At 45.0% G+C, this 19359-nt stretch overlaps 1 protein-coding gene across 9 annotated transcripts in view; it reads left to right on the top strand.

The window, feature by feature from the left end:
* Positions 1 to 19359, top strand: part of MBNL3 (muscleblind like splicing regulator 3) — a 125995-nt gene that overhangs the window by 21925 nt on the left and 84711 nt on the right. For all 9 annotated transcript variants that reach the window (XR_009208582.1, XR_009208580.1, XR_009208581.1 and 6 more), the window contains exon 2: positions 16772 to 17751. Coding sequence is in view for 6 of the 9 variants with exons in the window: in XM_040088821.2 (XP_039944755.1) it covers positions 17578 to 17751 (174 nt within the window). In the remaining 3 variants the exon portion in view is untranslated. The remainder of the gene's footprint in view (positions 1 to 16771; positions 17752 to 19359) is intronic.

The following is a 19359-nucleotide window of genomic DNA, read 5'->3' as shown; positions in this document are numbered from 1 at the left end:
CACTGGCTGGAAGCTTGTTTGCATCAGACAGTGGTAAGCCAGAGCTCAGCACCAAATGCTGCTTCGGTGGATCAAGTGTGGGGAAATAAACCAGCAAGAAAGATGGGTTGCTGGGGGACTCTGCTGCACTGCTCCTGGAAGATCGGGGGATGTATTAGACATTTTTGTTTGCCATCTCCCCACTGATTTGGGTTCAGAGGCTGGGGTGAGGCAGGGTGCTTCCTGAGCAGGGCAGGCTGTTGACAAGTTTTCCTAACTGGCCACTGACCTCAGATAGATCACTTAATTCTGTTCTTCTGCAAAGGAGTTGCTTGGGTTAAATGTCAAGACCTTTGAGTTTTGCAGTATGATATTGTGCAGTTTCAAAATACTATTTTTCTTCCTTGTGTGAATATCTAAATTTGACTGTTGTACCTGCAATGTTACAGGGTTTAGAAAACTAGGGAGAGGGACAATCCTTAGTGTAGGTATAACTATTGTCTGTAGTCTGTAAAAATGTGTCTGAAGTTTAAAAAACATAGGGAATTCTTTTCAGAGCCTGTCATCTATTTAAACCCAGGCTCTTCAGTACTTGGCTGCTTCTTGAAGGCTGCACTCACTGATATTGTAATCCAAAGCCTGTGTGTGCAGGCAGTGCCATGTGGCTGAATGCAATCCGTGCACAAAAAATCATCTGTATGTAGATACTAGAATGTGAACAATGATGTCTGTGTGAGTGGATAGCAGGTCACGACCCCCTGGAAATATAAATATATTGATGTTGTTAGCAAAAGCTGTGGAACATGTTTTCCTTGAAAATTGTTATTCAATGTTGTTCTTGCTGTCTTTTGAATTAAACATACTGTAAGAGTTGGTTTGCTGTAATTTTGACTGTTCTGGAGCACTGGATATTGGGTAGTCATTATTAACAACCAGAGAAGACAGCATGACCTACTGAACAGACAGCAAGATCCATAGATGCTAGCATCAGGGAAATCCAAGACAATGAATGGAAAAATATGTACAAGGTAAAACTTGTGCTGCCAGCCCTTATGCAGAAAATAAAGCAAGGTCTTACTGACCTTGGCAGCTGTACAGGGCAGTCTTTGCATAAGAATGACTTGTACTTAATATGCTAGAGAAATTATTCAGGGACAGATATTCCTGTTTTCTGTGGTACTGGGGACAATGTCATCTTCCATCTCCAGTCGCAACACAAACACAAATGCATTGCAGACGGGGTACAAGGAGGACCTGACCCTCCTCAAGCACAGCCAGTTCTGCTTCCTGTGGCCTAGAGAAAGAGATTGGGTACTGTCCTCCTGGCAAAGCTGGATCCAGTGCCTTATAGCAGCCACCTTTGAGACTGGCAGTGGCTGGATAGAAAGGCAGCATGATGGGTGTCTTCCTTAATTAGTCTGTGTGGCAACTGGCAGTGGTCAGAAAATAGATTCTTAGGCATCAGGCAGCTTGTGAGAAAGTAAGTCAGATAGACTTTCCCAGGGATTGCTTTGGAGGAGCTGGGAGAAGATATTCCAAACAATTTCTAATCTCACACCTGCTGTTCTGACTTGTTTACTTACAAAGATGTTTACTAAGAGGTGTTGGTCTGAAACAACCGATAATATTCATTGTACCAGAACACTGGATAAAAGACCTTGTCTTTAAATAAACTTTTGCTATAATGCCCTCCGAAGAAACCGGAGTTCTACGTATTGTTATTTGAGCCGTCCTGAATGGTAACGATAAGTCTGTGCAGTTTGTGTCCACTAATAAGAGATCTCCTAGACTCGGAGATCAGAGGGGCACTTTACTCTTCCTGATGTGCTGTGTGGAGGCAAACAGGGGAACTAGACCTGCAGGCTGGTTAAATGCTAGGAGATACTGAGCCAGTGAGGCATTTCCCGTGGCCCAGTGCTTGCATGCAGCTCTTGGACAGGCCAAGCCTGGCTCATCCACTGTTTGGAGTGAGCAGGAATTACAATGGACCCTATACTTGGTGGCTCTCTGCTTCAGAGCCCAGTTTCCCTCCAGCCAAGGTGTGAGTGGGACAGATGGATGTTGAGCTGGCTGGAGTCTCTGCTCCCCATGTGCTGGGGCCAGGCCAGTCCTCATGCCACCACTATGGCCAGGTCTGCACCTGCACATCTCCTCTGGTGGTGTTGCTTACTAAACCTTGCTACTTACTACTGCTGTTTCTCATTTTTCCTTTCTCTTCCTCTTCCACTGGATAGATCCGCCCTGTAAATGTCCATGTTCAAGAGCAAAGCTGTCTTGAGTGTTTGGCAGAGCAGGGTCTCCAAGGTCTCTCTATCAGGAGAGGGCCAGAGATGGTGTTTGTTGATATCAATAGTGGGAAATGTAATTAATGCAGGTATAAAGTGTTAAATTAAAATGTGAGATTTAAAGGCAGTCAGTAGATCAATTCTGAGGCTGGGATGAAATGCTCAGACTTTCAAACAATAATCAGATTTCTAATAAAATCTCACTCTGTGTAATTAGAGGGGTTGAAATACTAAATCAGGTGTTAAGGAAATGATATTTAGATTATGTTGAAAGAACAAAGATCCAGACAAAAAAAGCCCTCCTGTCTGCAGGCAGAACTCAAGCTGGGCAGAAATAATGTGGAGCTCAGGGGATATGCTGATCTAGCAATTAAAACTGCCAAGAGAGGAGAATGATGGTAAAACTGCACAAATCTACAATGCTGAACATCTGCCTGGATGGAAACAAGACCATTTGGACCTCATAGCTCTCTTGTAGTCTGATAACATTTCTAAGACCTTGATCCATCCACATGCACAGATGTCTACATCTGATGTGGTCATGGTGAGCCTTCAAGAGGAGCGAGGACAACATGTTAAACCAATCCCAGCAGGAAGTACTGCGATAAAAAACACTTCCCAAGAGTTAAAAATACTAATTACCAACTGCCACCACATTTCAGTGGTATTCCAGCTAGTCAATAAGAGCAAAGGCATGCAGTTGATATTTTGTTAAGGGTAACAGTTTAAGGAGAGGGGCAAATTTAGGCTCAGTGTCCTAGGGCACATGGTGTTTCCAGGACATTTCTTTGAAATTTATATTTTGCTCTATAATCCATTAAAAAAATAAGCAGAACAGAGTCCAGAGTAGCCAACTCCCTAGTTTAACTGGCCTATGAGTAATGATACCAAATAAGTTCTGCTTTAGGAGCAGCATCAGGCTTTGCTCTTCCAGTCTTCTTAATTTTCTGATGCTGTGAGCTGTGCAGGAGGCTGCAGGAAACATCCATTCCCTGAATATGTATCTTTGCTATTTACTGTGGGCACTGCACCTGTCAAGGTAACATTACTATGGAATGGAGGGTAAAAACCACTTCTCTGCTAGATAAAATGGATAAACTGGCTCATTAGCTCTGGGCACTTGCTAACCCTGTCCTGTACCTGTGGTGTGATTATCTGTGAAGGTGTAGCTGTAAGTCTGTCTAGAGCCTTGAAAGATGCATGTTTTAAGAGTATCTGTTTTATAATCCTGGTGCAGCCTCTGCTGTGCAGCTCCAGAGGTTGAGATGCTGATTAGGTCCATGGATGTGATGTAACCCCATCCAGCTGGTCATCGGCACCTTGGAAATGCTTTGTGGTTGTTACTGCTTAACTGCAAGCCCTGCCTTAGCCATGGCTTGAGCCAGACTATTGCTCACCTTGCTCCTTGCAGAGCAGAGGGTGAAGAGCGAATAGGGTGGTTTCAGCAGTGGAGAAGTCTTTTGAGCTTTTAAATAAAGGTCTCTAAAATTTCCACCCTGGTGTGGCTGGGCTGAAGTAACCTGATCTTTGGAAAAGTGCCTTTGTGCTGTAGTTTACAGAAGGGCTTCTTGAAGCCTGAATGCGGGTTAGTCAAACTGTAGCCATTGTATTCAAGGTCACTGTTAGTTTTTTTAATTGCAAGCTTTCTCCCAAGTCTGGGGTTGGAAATGAGACTTGCTGCATCAAGCCCCCAGAAAGGGTTGGAAATTGTAGCATTTCATCCTGCAATGAGTTTCACTCTGCCCCTTCCCTTTATCTAACAGGAAAATAAGCTTTAACAGTAAATCACTGTACATAGATTTTAAGTTCATTGCTGATACTAGAAGCCCCAAAAAGCATGTGTCTCTGGGAAGAGACAGATGCTCAGTCTGCGGTGTATTATAAAACTAGCCAGGGGAAGGGCAGGGACATAAGGGCATGACTGTGGCTAGGGACTTATAGGAGGTCTTTCCAGTTCACATGAGTCATAGTGGAGCTCTGGAGGTCCTTGCCAAAAGGTGTTGTGGGCACATGAAGCTTTCAAAAGTGCTGTGGAGACTGGACAAGCACTAAGCAAGGAGTTGGATGGGGAATAATGAGCAGGCAAACAGTGGCATGCTTAGGGAGTCCTCAGAAGGAGTGGGAGGCTGGAGCACCAGGGTGGGAGATTGTGCATGTCTGCTGTGCTGTTACTCCTGGGCATCTATGGGGGCTGCTGGATTGTTTTCACCAGCTGTAGCCCAGCTGGAAGAAGGGTCATTCTTCCACACTCCTGCTGCTCCTGCCTTCTTTGCCCACACCTGCCTGTGGACAGGAGCAGAGGAAGGACCCACAAACAGCGCACCACTCTGAAACATGATGTTTGAGGGCTTGCATGCTGGAGGGGAAGTCCAGCCTCTCATGACTCCCTGTCAAGGAGCATTTTCTTGCCCTCCCTGAACCATTCCTGGGGTTCTGGTTCCAGTCTTCTGGGTTGTTTCCACCTATATATTCAGCACAAATAGGAAACCTGCAGCACTTGACAGCACAGGAAAGGGTGAAAGACTGCTTTATGCCTGGTCCTGCACACTTTCCCCCTAGGGTTTTCTCTTACTCCTTTCCTAGACAGATTATCAGGAGGCAGAACAGAGATTCTAGTTTCTGGTCTCAAATGCCTCAATGTTCCCTAAATAATACTCCCCTGGGTTAATGCTGTCCTTGCACATTTTTAAGGTGAAACTCCTTGCAGTCTCATTCCTAGCAGGCAGAGTTGGCTGTTCCTGCACTTGAGCTCTGGTGATCCTGGCAGAGCAGTGTCTGCATGGTTCATGTGGTGAGTCCCAGTTCTGTTTTTTGTGACCTGAATGCATGGAACAGCTTGTTCTCTGCTGTCTATTAACCCTTGGAAAGACACTTCCTCTTGTGCTCCTTCATTTTGCACTGGCAGTGCTCAGCAGGGTCAGTTCTCCACTTCGGGTTTGGGGACAGAGCCTTCGAAGGAGTTAATTGCTGAGTGATGATGGCTCTCTCCAGCTGAAGGTCTGCTCCCATGAGCTATTTAAGCCTCTGTTTCTTGTATCTCTGTGCCAATCAGATTAGCTGATGCCAGGAAACAGACCATGGCCTGCTTGCTCTTGAATGCACCCTTTTTCCTCCTTACCTGTTTATCCCAGTCAAGCCCCTTTCCGCTCTGCCTCGGTTCTGTAATTTAGCTTTGTTCCTTCCTTTTCATTTTCACAGCCTTATTCTGGCCCATCTCCTCTCCCTGAGGCTGCCTCTCTGGGTTTTGACATCCAGCCTTAACAACAGTCAATCCTGTTTCCTGTCATAGTCATGACTGCTCCATTTGCAGAGCCATGTGCCCCTCTGCGCTTCTGCACTGAGCTTTTCTTGCTCTTGATTCCCTCTGTGTTTACCCTGTTGTAACTTGGATTCCCTTTAAATTGCAGTCAAGAGATCCACAGATCAGTGGAGCTGCTGAAGGGGCTCATCTTCCCAGGAAAGAAAGGGGAACAGACTGGGGAGGGGAGTGTGGCTGAGAGCTGCCCCTCAGTCATTCCCCGGGGCTGTTGCCACCCCGCTGTCTGTGTACCCCCTACTCTTCTCTCAGATGGACCCCTCCACTCATTCACTGATTTTGGCAAGGGATTCATTATTGCAAAAAAGAAAAGCTCTAAACCCCCTCAGGCTCACAGGACCAAGCATTCTAGCTTGGCCCTCTGTGCCAAAACAGGCCCATCCCCTGCCCCTTGTGAGGCCCTACCTTTATCCTTCTTCTAAAAATAAAATGTAATGACATTCTTTCCTAGTTACTCTGTTCTCTTATTCTGACCTCATTAGACTTTCCCAATAGAAAATTTCATTTAACTCCTCTATTAGTGGTGAAAACAAACAAGACCATTGGACTTCCCCTGGAAAAAATGCATCTATATAACAAGGAATTGCAGGGAGCCAAATTTCCACTGCTGAGTTTGTGCTGTACACATATGTTCCCTCATATGTGTTTAGTAAACAAAGTTGTCTTGACACTAAGAAGAATTTAAAACAATTTATCCTTTATATCTGATTTTCCTCCCTTGTTGGAAAAAGATTGCTTCTGTAATATTATAAGGAGCAAAGTACTGTTAGCTGGGGTTGCAAGAAAAGCCTCTTTTTTTCCAGACCCCCTGAGCTAAATATATTTTGAGGCTTATGTATGTGCATGTACATAGGAATGATAGCCAGGTGATTGATTGCTAAGCCACATCATAAATTCAGTTTGTTGGACACCTCTGATTACCTCCTCTGCACTCTGCCCTTAATCATTCTCCTTCAAACATCCTTCTAATGTTCTTAACAGCAGCCAATTAAAACAAAGACTTCACTTGCCATCTATCCCTTCTTCCCTCTGCCATCACCCAAGCTCCTTCTCTTGGGTGGGGGAACAGAAGTGCATTAATGGATAGTGGTTCAGTGTGTGTGCTCAAGGTTTAATGAAATATATCGCTACTTGGGGTTTTTTTGCTGTCTTCTTTAAAATTCAGCTTGGACAGACACCCAGCCAGGCAGGGGTGAGTGCTTGTGTGTTTGCATGGGGCTAGGGACTGGTGGCAGGAAGGGTGGGGCACATGGAAGACACTGTTCATCTGTACAACTGCCCACCTTCTTGGGCTCCTGGTTTTATTTCAGAGGTTTCATGCTGATTTAGATGCTTTCTGGAGAAAAGCATGCCCACGGGCATTAAGGGGGAAATTGAAAATAATTCAGGTCACTAAGACTTCCACGGGGAAGAGGAGTTACAGGTTGTGATCTTACAGATGCAGGAGGGTAATGAGATAATTGAAGATCTGAGGATTTCAGTTGATGTCAATGACTCAAGCATGTCAGGGAAAACAGAGGATATTCAGTCCCTGAAAAGTTGATTCATCCACCTGGCAGTGAGGTGAAGAGTAATGAGTAACAGATTTTGGGGTGCATGGAAGACAGGAGAGGCCAACACACTAACTGAATTGCTTGGGAAGTGCCTCAAGGGTGATTTTTACTTCCTCTTGCCTTTTTTAGGGCTTAGCTGTGCTGGCTTCTCTCTGCATGCACCCCTAAACCCTGTTTCCCACAGGGGCACTGGACAGAGAGTAGAGCGGGTGGTGCTTGGTGCCAAAGTATGCTGCCATAACTAGCCCTTACACCTTTAGGTGCCTTTTGGTTTGGCTGCTCCCCTGTAAGTATGACAGCAGTGCCTCCCTTGCACACTGGGAAAGTGTTTACTGCTGCACAAGCAGGATTGGAATTGTTGGATGTGCCTTTCATCCTGCTGGATTAATGGGGCAGATCTCTGTGCGTGTGCATGCTTTCTGCTCTCTCTCCACTATCCTGATTCATACTGTAATGGCTGTGGGGTCTGAAACAGATCTGTTCATCTGGGGCTTGTGCAGCCTTTACTGCAGCAGTTTCTTAATGCCTAATTGCAGTTCCTGTATTTTATCTGCCAGACATCACTGAGAGATGGGAAAGTAACAATCCCCATTTGCAGAGGGATTAAGTGACTTGTCACTTGTGGCACCTGTGGCTGCAGCAGTGTTTGAGCTCCTGTTTCCAGGGTCCCAGTCTGACAGAACTAGAGCATCTTTCCTGTGAAAATGATTACTACCTGTGCAAGGATAATGCCTTTGGGGTTTGGGACTAGGCTGCTCTGGATTTTCACTGGCATATGGAAGTGGAAAATATACTCTCAGTTGCCACTATGTTTGGTTTTCCTGCTTTCCTACATGTTCTAACTTCTTTATTTTAATTCTGAAAGAAAATATTGTAAATACATTGGATGCTTTTGTTACCAGCCTTTTAGTCTCCTTCTGTCATTGCATATTTGATTTGCAACCTGAGGATGCTGTTAGAGGTCTGAGTTGAGAAATAAGTCAAGGTTTTACTTTTCTCAAGTCCTGAATTGTTTGACAAATGTATTTTGAGTACCTTTGTGCACTGTATTCCCTTCCATGTAGCCCATAAATGATAGGTGTTTTCCCTATTGTGTATGAGTCCTCATTTTTAACACATCATGTAACTCAGATGGACTCAAATGTAGGAGCACAAAGACTTTGGAGGCCTGCCCTGTGCAAAGGGGAAAATTACTGTCTGGCCCAGAGCACAGTGGCTTTGTGATGACTGCATTGTGTTCTGGTGTGCCGTGTTTGTACCAAACTGGTTTGCTGCCAAGTTACTTATGGCTTATCCAAGCACTCAGTACAAAGAATGTTAAAAGAAAAACTTTTTTTGTTTTCTCTGAATTCTTCCAGCTGAGAAAGAATTCAAACCACAGTCCAAATGCTGTCTCCTCTTTCTGCAGGCCTGTGGTGACCAGGTAGGGCAGTTAACACTGGAGTGTCTTCAGCTGTAGCGTGTGTGTAGGAGCATGTATGTACTTCTAGAAGATATAATATGGGACCTGCAGGGAAAGTGCCTTTTTGTTGGAGAAAAACCTGTCTCTGAGCAGAAGGCTCTGTGATAGAGAAGTTTGGAGTGGGAATTTTCCAGGCACAGGTATCTGTACCTGGGGAGAGGCACCAGACCTGGGTTGGTCTCCCCTGTGTATAGAACACATCTGATACCTCCTGAAAGTCTCAGGCTGCCTCTGTGGCACAGTGAATGGCTAAGCTGGGCTCTTGTTTCTGTATTTCTCCTGCCTGACAGAGTATATTGCCTGTCTTAAGGGCTAGGATCATACTTGGAGCTTAGGAGATACCTGTAGGTCATTCCTGTCAGCAGAATCCCAGGAAGGGCAGTTGGGTAAAAGCATTCCCTCCCCTCAGCTGTCCTAAACACATGTGGACACTTATCTGATCAGCAAGGACCTTGGGGGTTTCTTGAACACTGAGTAGGATAATCAGGTAGATTGTGGGATACATCTGCTTGATCCTATTTCTTACCATTACTTGGTGGGGAATAAGCCTTAATGAGCCTTGGCCTTTCCTGTCACCTCTGTAAATTTGTTTGATTCAATTGAGCTCTCTTTGTGTGAGACAGCTCTCTTTGTGCTTGGATATGGAAGCATCCACCTCTGAAGCTGGCTGTACTTTGAGATGGGGTTTGGATTAGCTGACCTCCAGAGATCCCTACCAACATTTTGGTTTTTTTCCCTTTTCTTTTGTGTTTGCAGCTGGTGTAATTGTGGTCCTAACCCCTCCCAAGCAGTGCTGACACTGGAGAGGATTTTAGCACTGTTTCACAGCAAGTGTGGTAGCTGCTTCTGCACTGTAGAGGAAATGCTCCTTTTGGGTCATTGGGTCAGCCCCCCCCACTGTAAGGCAGCTCCCTGGCCCTTGGCACCAGGAAGTTGCCTCATGTAGGAGGCCAGAAGGGATTTGCCAAGCAGGTCCTAATAGAAGGGAGCATCCTTCTCCATGTGTCTCTTACTGGCGATGGCCTTAGTCAAGTAAAACTCCCACTTGGCTGCCTGATCAGCAGAACATTCCCCAGATCCCACAGGGGTGGGATGGCAGTAGGTCACGATCAGTCCTAGTAGAGAGCTGGAGTAGGAAAGGGGTCTTGACCTCTAACTGATTCCAAATAAGCTAATGGCAGAAAATCAAAAGCTCAAAAGAACAGAAATGTGCATGTGTGGTTACTCTTAACAACAAATCTATTTAGTGAAAGAGAGGGGCAAATTCCCTTGGAAGCACCGCAATGCATGCTACCCTGGAACACCCTATGGAAAAGTATTTATTCTGCCAAGGCACGTGTATGTGTCCAGCACAGCAGCTTCTCTGACTGAACAAAGACAAACAAATAAACAATAAAGCTCCTTAAACTGCAATGTTTTTGTAGTGAATTTTTGGCTTAGAAATCCCCAGCAGATAGTGAGAAATAGCTTCCAGCTGTTTGCCTGTGGAAGCATTTTGAAGAACTAATCCTGTAGGAGTAAAGGGGAGAGGAGTTCCCTGAACTTTGGTGGACAAGAAGTGCTGAAGGTTCAGGAAGAAGGAAAACAGACTGAAGATTTCAGGTGGCTGAGGAGCACGATAGTGCGCATTGAAGAATGGTAGATTTCAAAAACAAAGGAATTTTTTCAATATTTCCTTAAACTCAGCATTAATTTTTCCTGTGATTGTTTGCTTCAGGGTGTAAGTGTGGAGAAATGCATGTACACAAGGGAGGATAGAGTTCCCTGCATTTATACATTCTTTTTCTCTGCAGTGAAGGGCTTCCTTCCCTCCTGCTACTTTATTTTGCATATTTTCCTTTTTTTTTTTCCCTTTGTTTTTTTTTCAGTTGCCCACCTCTGCATGTAAGGGAGGTGCTGAGGTTGTGTCAGGGCAGCTAAGAGCAGTGGGAAGTGCCCAGAGGCCAGTGATGCATGATCCATTTTTCCAAGGACAGTGGCACTGCTGGCCCTGCAGAGTCCCACAGCTATCTCCCAGGGTGCCATACATCCAGGAGTTTAGCAAGGCTGGCGAGCCTCTGAAGAGATGGGATGCAGTATGTACAGCCTTCCCCACTGAAGGGCAGGAGGATGTTCCTTGTGCTGCTCTGTCCAGAGAGGTCACGACCAGTAACAGCCACTCTCCAAAGTTGCTCTAAGCCAGCAGAATGAGAGACTGTGGGGAAAGGACAAGTGTTAGTGGTTCCTTCAGCATAGATTTGTGTGGTACCTGCATGCCCAAACATCCACCCTGTCACTTATGTAGTGGGTTTATGTCCTGAAAATGAGGCTTTTCCATTGCAGCAGCATTGGGGGGGTTGTTTTACTTGTGTGGGTTTATTATTTATTTCTGGGTCCTGCCATCCTGTTCTGAACAGACGGCACTCGGAGTTGACTTGACTTTTTGGCACACAATGTGACCCCTGGTGATTCACAGCCCCCAAAATCTGTGATTAGACTTTGAACAGAAAGTTTTCATGTATGCCCATGGTAGAGGAAACTTGCTCTTTTTCTGAGTAACTGGTAGAAGAACAAAAGGAGGTTTATTTTCTTTTAGCTGTAAAGGTCTACCTTAAATGAGGTAAACTGTTCCCTGAGGGAGAAAGTGTCTAGGTACAGAATGTTCACAAAGGAAATATTCAAAGTGTCTACTGTGTCCCTGAAGCGTTTGTTTTAAAGTATGAGGGCCAGAGCAAAAAATAGAATATTATTTTCTAATTTGAAAGCAAAAATACCTCTTGCAGGGAACAGAAAATAAATTGACCTTCTTTGGTCTTGATACTGCAACCCATTAAGTGCACAAGTGCTGAGAAGCCCTGGAGAAGCTGCCATTGCCGAGATGGCTCCGGTCCCAGTGCACAGCCTGGGAGCGCAGGGGGCAGGAGCTGGCCCGTGTCCGAGGCAGCCCTGCTGTGTGCAAACTGTCAATGTTCCACCAGCAAAGGGATCATGTCTGGGAATCTGAACACTGCTGTGTTTTATGTGAGGTAAGGTAAGAGCATTGTCATCGGTGCTTCAGCGATGGAGGATCCACACCTGGATTTTATGGGAGTTATTTTTGTGGTTTCTTGTTGGAGTCCAGGGCATTCCTTTGGCTGCCCTGGAGGGTCAGAGACCTGGACAGGGGGGTCTGGGGCCCCGGCCCAGAGAGACACTGGCTTTGATCTCAGTCCATGGGAAAGGCTTCCTGCACTGCGGGAGGGATTGCAGGCCACAAAAGTGTGAAAGATAGTAGTTTAGCTTATCACAGGGTGAAAAAACAGTAGATTTAGGTTTTTAGCATTAAAGTGAATGGGGGCAAGATGGAGGATTTGGGGCATTGTCTCCTGCTTCTTCTTTCTTCTTCCCTCACTCCATTTTCAGCAGTGACGGTAGCACAAAGTAGTTTAAAGAGATTGGGTCAAAGTAGGGATGACCTGTTTAGTATAAGTGATAGGTATTGGCAAATAATGATAAATAAAGAACACATAACAATTAGTATAAAAGATAACGACAGCCCCATTCGGGAGGAGTCTGGGAGTCACCAGATGCCCGAGCAGCTGCACAGATCTTAGTTGGGCACTGAGAAAATTGTAAGATAAGAAATAATAAACGAAGCATGCAACCTTGAAAAATCAGGACCTGAAGACTCCGTCTCTTTTTTGCATTTGGCTCAGAGCTTTGCAGAGGGCAAAAGACTCTAAAACTACCTGAATCTCGGGGAAAAAACCCGACAACTGGCGTCCCTGGGCTCCCATTTCTCTTTGCCTTGCAGTGTTTCCAGGAACACTGTGTTTATTTGGAAGATTGATAATGGAAACATCTCACTGCTGTTTGGGTGAGGAGTTCCCTCTTCTGTCTTATCAAGGATGTGGTGGTGGGCACACCAAGCTCTTCCTTACTCATTAAGGTGCAATAAAAAGCCCAAGTTACAGAATCATCTCAAAGGTGCAAGGACTGATGAGTCAGTGTGGTATTTGTACTGCCAGCTGAATTTAGTGCTTTGAGGAAAGCCCATAGACAAAAGTCTTTTTTGGGCTCTGACAGTATCTAGACACTCAGTGAACATTAATAGCAATATTTAGTTTTAGTGGAATTGGTATAAAATTTGAGGTCTTGATTTTGCAAGCACAATTTCTCTATTGCTGTGCCTCTAGGGTATCCATCCATCCATCCAGAATGGGTCTAAGCTTTCATTTACCATAACTTGCTGTCATGGGTTGGTACAGTTTCGTTTTTAGTTAAAGAAGAATGTGAAACTAGGTAAAGGACACTGCAGCCTGGCAGTGTAGGACTGAGCTTGGACTCAGGAGAGCCGGTCCTCAGTTCCAGGGTCACGTGCTGGTGGTTTGAGTGGAAGAGGAGCATAGACAGCATTGCATATAAAGAATGGGCACGGCTGGAACTTAACCTCGGGAAAACTCCAGTGTGCCTGTAGTATCCCTATTCCTCTTCAGGCGAAGGGAATAGTTGCTGTTTTTACTCACTGGACTGTGCTTCTGTTTCTCAACTGAGCAGTTGTGACCCAGAAATCCTTGAGAAACAGTAAATAAGGAACCCACCTTGGCACTTCTACTGTCATTTTTTTCTTAAAAATAAAGAATAAATAAATAAATAATCTCTTTTTAATAGCATCATTTACACTTGGGAGCTGCTCAAATCCATCCTGTCACATAAATTACCATTTCTGAACTTGGCTGGCGGGAGGTGTCCTCACAAGTTGACATCCATGGGGACTATCAGTGGAAGGGGATCAGTTTTGTGGCAAGCAGGAGGCATTCAAGCGTCAAGTGAATACGCTTGTCCTCATGTTACCTCAAGTGGTCAGGGCATCTTAGTCCTGCCAGAGGCAAGCCCTGGTGTGAACTTTGCTCCTCAGACTGCCCTCGTTCCCCTGCACTTTGGTAGCTGTAAGGCTGGGTCTGACATCTGGAGCAAGCCCCATCCTCCTGCAGCTCAGGCAATTAGAGCCTGGCCCAGCAAGTGGCCCTGGAGCAGAGGGTTCAGGGATATTGTAGTTTCTTTACAGGGATAAGGGCCACAGGCTTTTCTCTCTGCTCTGCTGCTTTCTCCAGCTTTGATGCTGATGCCGTTGAAATGAGATTGGCTCATCTGGTAGTGGAGGAGCTCAGCCCTGCCAGACGGATCTGGCTTGCTGGGAAGGGTTCAAAAGACAGCACCTACCCTTTGTTGTATTTCCTGCATGCTAACAAAGCTCCTGATTTCTGGAGCTACTTTTTAATCCTTGTAAGTTGTATGTTGTTTTTGGCATGGATGCTTTTTTTTTTTTAAATTCCTCCCATTTGAAATATACAGGAGAACAAAGGGAATAAAATGCCAGCCAACCAACACCCTCCCCCCCAAAAATGGTAATACAAAGGAATTGTAAGGGTACATTATGATGAGAACAGTTGTTTGCTGCTGGGAGTTGAAACCTGGAGAGCTGAAGCTCTGTATCATTGGTGGTGGGTTCCTGTCTGAGGTGCACTGTCCTTGGGCTGTGCGTGGGAGCTTTGCTGCAGCAGTGTGCAGCGCTTGCTGTGATGTCAGCCCCACATGCATGTGTTTCCAGCCTTCCCCATGACCACATGGAGAGGGATTTGCAGCAATCCAAACACTGACAGAACTGTATTTGTTGACTTGCAGAAAAGCCTAACTCATGCTCCTCTGGGCTGTGATCATGTAAGCTGAAACACAATGACTGCTGCCTGTGCTTGCTGGCCTCCCAGTCCTGATAAACCTGTGAAGCAGATTCATTTATTTAGGCCCTGATTCAGCAAAGCACTTAAATACATGCTTCAGATTTTCTTTCCAGAAAGACTGGTGGCATGCTCAGAGTTAAGCATGTGCTTAACTGCTCTCCTGAGTGCCCAGCAAACAAGCGATGGGGCAGTGTGTGCTGCTGCTGTGCTCTGCCAGGTGCCTTGCAGGCTGCAGAATTGCAGTATGAAAAATATATTCATTAATTTGGCTCCCTCCAGTATAGGAGCTCTAGAGCCAGGGTCTGAGATGAGTCAATCCTTCTGCAGGGAGGTGAGTTGTTTCCATAGCACAGAAAATTTCTTGTCTCTTGAATGTTGCACAGATGAGTGCGCACTTCTGTAGGGTGTGGGGCAAGGGCAGTTTCCATCAGTGGGTTTGTTTCTTCCCCCACAAGTTGTAAAGAAAAATATCCACAGTGTTACACGTGTCTGAATATTTTGGTATTTGTAGTTTAATGTTTTGTAGAATTCATTTGATTTAGCTTTCATTAACATGATGCCCTTCATTTTGAGGACTGAGCAGTTTAGTGCAGCCATGTAGCTGTGGGCAGTGTGTGCTCCTGAGGTGCACGGCTTGAGAGCAAGATCAACATTTGGTTTGTTACATTGGGATTTCTTGAGGTTGAAGGGCTGGGAAGGGCAGATGTTACTACACTGTTTGGACGTCTAGGTGTTTGATGTAACTGTTAAGTCAGACCTAACATATTCTATCCCCAGCATTAGCAGACCCTCACTTCCCTTGAGAGTCTGAAAGTCTGAAGCTGTGGAATAGGCACTTAATCCACAAGACAGTTGCATTTCAGTCTGCTCAGAAGAACTTCTGAGAGTACATTCTTTCTAATCCCCACCCATATCTGACCTGTTCTAGCTCGTTTTTAAGAGCTGCACCCAGCTAGTCCTTAGCTCCCTGCAGAAGGTTTCTGCCCATTTTTTCCTTTTTTTTTTGCTTGATTTAGAGCATCTCTTCTTTACAAAACCCAAAAGATGCGAGCATGGTTAGATGTGCCTTTTTTCCTTCTCTTTGAAGTTTAAAACATGCTTAGCAGATATGACATTCGCAGTCTCCGTTCCCCACCTGATGTGCAAAAAATGCAAAGGTCCTTCCAGAAGCACAGGTCAGACCAAGCTTTGTGCTGATGCCTCAAGCTGGATTGCAGGGATCTGGGCAGGTTTTGTCATCAACTTGAGTCTAATTAAGCCTAGAAAGTACTTGCAGTGTAGGTTTAATGAGTGTTGTTTTTTCTAAATTGAAATAATTGAATCTGTGAATCAAACAGCCTCTGTGCCCCACCCCCTGCTGCTGATGACAGCCTCTTCCCACACTTTTTCCTTGGTAGCATTGTTTCCAGCTCCAGTAGGTTTTAGTTATTGAACAGTGTAACTGCAATAACACACCAGTAATAAAAAAGGAATTTAAGCTTTCTTTTTTTGTAGTTGAAGGCTCTTCTACAAAAGCTTGAAATCTTAATAGCAGTCACACAGGCAACATCCTGTGCCTGTCAAATGTTGGCAAAAGTGGATGGTCATACTTTAGGAAGATAAAGGGCTGGTTTTTGGGAACTTGGAAACAGCCGAATCCTATCAGGCAGCAATGGTACAGCTAATATTAGAATGAGAGACTCTAGGGACAGCTTAACATTTTAGTGGATGCCAAGGAAGCCTTCAACTGGAATGCATTGAAAGTTGTTTGTTGTATAACACGAGTCAGTAATTCTAGTTGCCTTTGGTCTGGTGGAAAACTACAGCTGTGAGTAATGTGTTAATTTTTTCCGTGTGTGTGGCTTAGGTTTCCCTGTCGGGTTTGCTCTTAGTTTCATAGGCTCTGAATCCATAGAGGAGCGGCTGCAAACCAGTCATTTGTCTCCCTGTGACATTGTAGAAGCAGCCCTGCGCTGGGGATAGGTTTAATAGAACACCTTGGAAGTGCGGAGCGGTGCAGGGCTGAGCTGGAGCCTTGTATATAAGCCACCAGCTGCTCTTCCTGCCTGAACGTTTCCTACAGAAGAGGGGGTGGGTTAGTTAGTGTTAATTAAAAGAAAAAAAAAAAAAAACAAAAAAAAAACTGAAGGGCAAACTATTCCCCCGTAGTCTGGGAGGGCTTGTGTGGTGCACCCCCGCCGCTGCCCGGAGTTTGGGCTGTCCCATCCCCCCCCCGGCTGGTCCCAGAGGGTCCCGGGGCTGCGGCGTGCGCCAGGCACCCACCACGGCCCTATGAAACGGTCTCTTGTATTGGTCGGCTGCCCGTGGATGCTGCTGTAACGGCAAGCGCCATTGGCCGGCGCCGCCTCTCATGCGCAGCGCAGCGCAGCGTGGGCAGTGCCCCCGTGCCCGCAATGGCCGCCGGCGCCGTCCTGCGCCGGCCCGCTTCGAGTGGGGCCGCAAGCTCCTGGTTGATTTTATTTCTCTTTTTCCTGCAGGTTGCTGAAAAGTGCCTTTCCTGAAGCCACCGCTGCTTGGATTTCTGTCTAGGGCTGCCTCTCTCTGTTTAATTCGGCGTTGCTTCGGTCCGTGCCCTGACGGCGGCTCCTCCAGCCTTGCCCCCTTTTTTTTTTTTTTTTTTTTTTTTTTTCCACTCCCCATTTACACGCAGTTTGCTCAGCCATTTTATTTTTTTCCTTCCTCCGACTATGTAGCGCATATTTAACAAACAAGAAAGAGGAAAAAAAAAATCACACATCCTTTTGCCTGTTTTGATGCTTGAGAACCATAATTTTTAGAAGCAAGAAACAGAAGGAAAAAAAACCAAACCCGAAGTTTTCTCCCCAAGGACCGAGAGCATTCCACAAACTGAAGTGCTGCCAGTAGCATATGCTTTTTGCAAGAATAATTGAAACCATTAACTGGAGAGCACAGAATTCTTTTGAAAGTCTGCCAGTTATTTGCAAGTAACTGGCAGTGGCACAAAATATAACACTTGTATTTTAACTTTTACAATTGCACTTTTAGGAGCTGGCCTCTAATTTGATTTTCAGTTGTTCTGATAAGATTTCTATTTTATGATTGGCTTTATGTTTAATTCTTGTTTAAAGAAACACGATTTGACTTAAATGAAAACCTAAGTGCTGATGAATAGGAGTTCTACCAAAGCAACACGTTAGTTATTTCTTCACGTTTAACTTGAATTCACTTTTTAACCTTTAAAAAAAAGAAAAGAGAAGATCAGCAGTAAATAATACCCTGAGGAAGGGTGTGATTGCTTGCATTTTAATTTTTGTTTTTTAATATGGCTGTAAACATTTCCCTGGTTCGTGATACAAAATGGCTGACGTTAGAAGTGTGTCGAGAGTTTCAGAGAGGGACTTGTTCTCGGTCTGATGCAGAGTGCAAGTTCGCCCATCCGTCACGGAGTTGCCATGTGGAAAATGGTCGAGTTATTGCCTGCTTTGACTCCCTAAAGGTGAGGACTGTAACGCGTGCATTACCTAAGCTTCCTTGCTTTTCTCTGAGTGGCTCGGTGTGCAGGGGTGTGGGATGTTTAGAACAGCTGTTTATTGCTCTGTGTCTGCAGGGAGGATGCTGCTCCTGAAATCTAGGCTGAGTCTGACATCGGGTATGATTGCCTGGAGTGCCAGGCATTGCTGGGAGAGAAGATTTTATCCAGGGCATTTTTCAGTAGTAGCTCAGGTCTGATATAGCTGTCCCTAGAATAGGGAACACAGGTTGTAGGCAGAAAATGAAATAAAAAGAGTAGAGAGAACTGAAACCCAGTTTTGAGTGTCCAGATCACATCAGCTGTGCATTTGGTGCAGGGATCTGAAATGTGCTTTTAATGAGCAGAAATGAAAGCAGCATTTTAAGATAATGAATCAACTTTTACATGTATTTCCTGGAGAGAGAGTTGCAAATGCACTTTAAGGTTGTCCTGTAGATGAGGACCAGCCAAAATATTTGGAGAACAACATTTCTGGAAATGGCCATTGGGAAAATGCTTTCTGCTAGGGATACACAAACTCGAATGCTCTGCCAGGCCTGTTGGAGCTATGGCTGAGCCTTGAGGTTGGTGCTAATCCTTGCAGTCAGTTTTGGAGGCAATAAATGGCTCTTGGTTGCTTGTCCCTGCTGGAGTTCTAGGGGTGACTTTCAAAAATACCAAAGACCTGGACTGTGAGTCAGGGTGAGGAGTGGGGGGGCTCACAGGAGGGGGATGGGGGCATCTCTTTCTGGTCTCACTTCACCATGGATCTTGGGAAAGGAAGATCCACTTTTTTTTCTTTTTCCAAATGTATGACTCAAAAGTATTTTTACTCTGAGACCATATGGATAACTGATAGCAAATGAGAATTGTTGACATTGTGTTTAATGTTTTGACCAAAGTAACCTATTAAAATTTCTAGAAAGAGTCTGGAAAAATTTATATTCTTAAAAGTTTTCTCTTGAACTTCAACTGTTGCTTGAAAAGATTTGTATTCATTTTTATGAGCATAATGACTAACAGAACTGGTAGAATTATATATGCAGAGGTTCAGGACTGGATCTGGACTAACATTGGTTTACCCATTTTGTTCCTGTTAGTGGCCTCTTCATATTTTCATTTCTGTTCTCTTTTTTCAAGAAGCTCAAGTTTTCTGTTTGCATTCGGTTTTCTCTTTTTAATCTGATTATATGAAATAACTCTTAGTTATACAGTGACTTTCAAATGTTCATTTACATTGCTGGTTTACTGACAGTAAGAGACAAACATTTTTTTTATTGAAGGGGAAAATATCTTGTTCTTTATGCCCTTGAAACTTGAATTGTAGCCAGTGGCAGTGCAGATACTTTTAATGAAGAGATTAATATGTTCATATTTTATAGTGTTTATTTGTGAATGGAAAGGACGGCTGTCACACTGTGAAGGGTAGTTTTGTGCCCCTTGCTGGTGCTTGCAGCATCTTGGGGAGGTGTCCCTGTGCAACCACCCAGCTTGCCTGGGCTCTGAGCTGTGCTGTCACCTGGTGTGTGATGCTTCCCCACGTGTGCTGTTGGTGGTGCAGTTCCTGCAGCACAGCCAGGCTCTCTGTGCCAG

The sequence above is a fragment of the Hirundo rustica genome, chromosome W (genome assembly GCF_015227805.2).
Source record: "Hirundo rustica isolate bHirRus1 chromosome W, bHirRus1.pri.v3, whole genome shotgun sequence".
NCBI classification, from domain to species: domain Eukaryota; kingdom Metazoa; phylum Chordata; class Aves; order Passeriformes; family Hirundinidae; genus Hirundo; species Hirundo rustica.
Note: the sequence above shows the minus strand (reverse complement) of the source record. Positions and strands in the feature narration are given on the sequence as shown.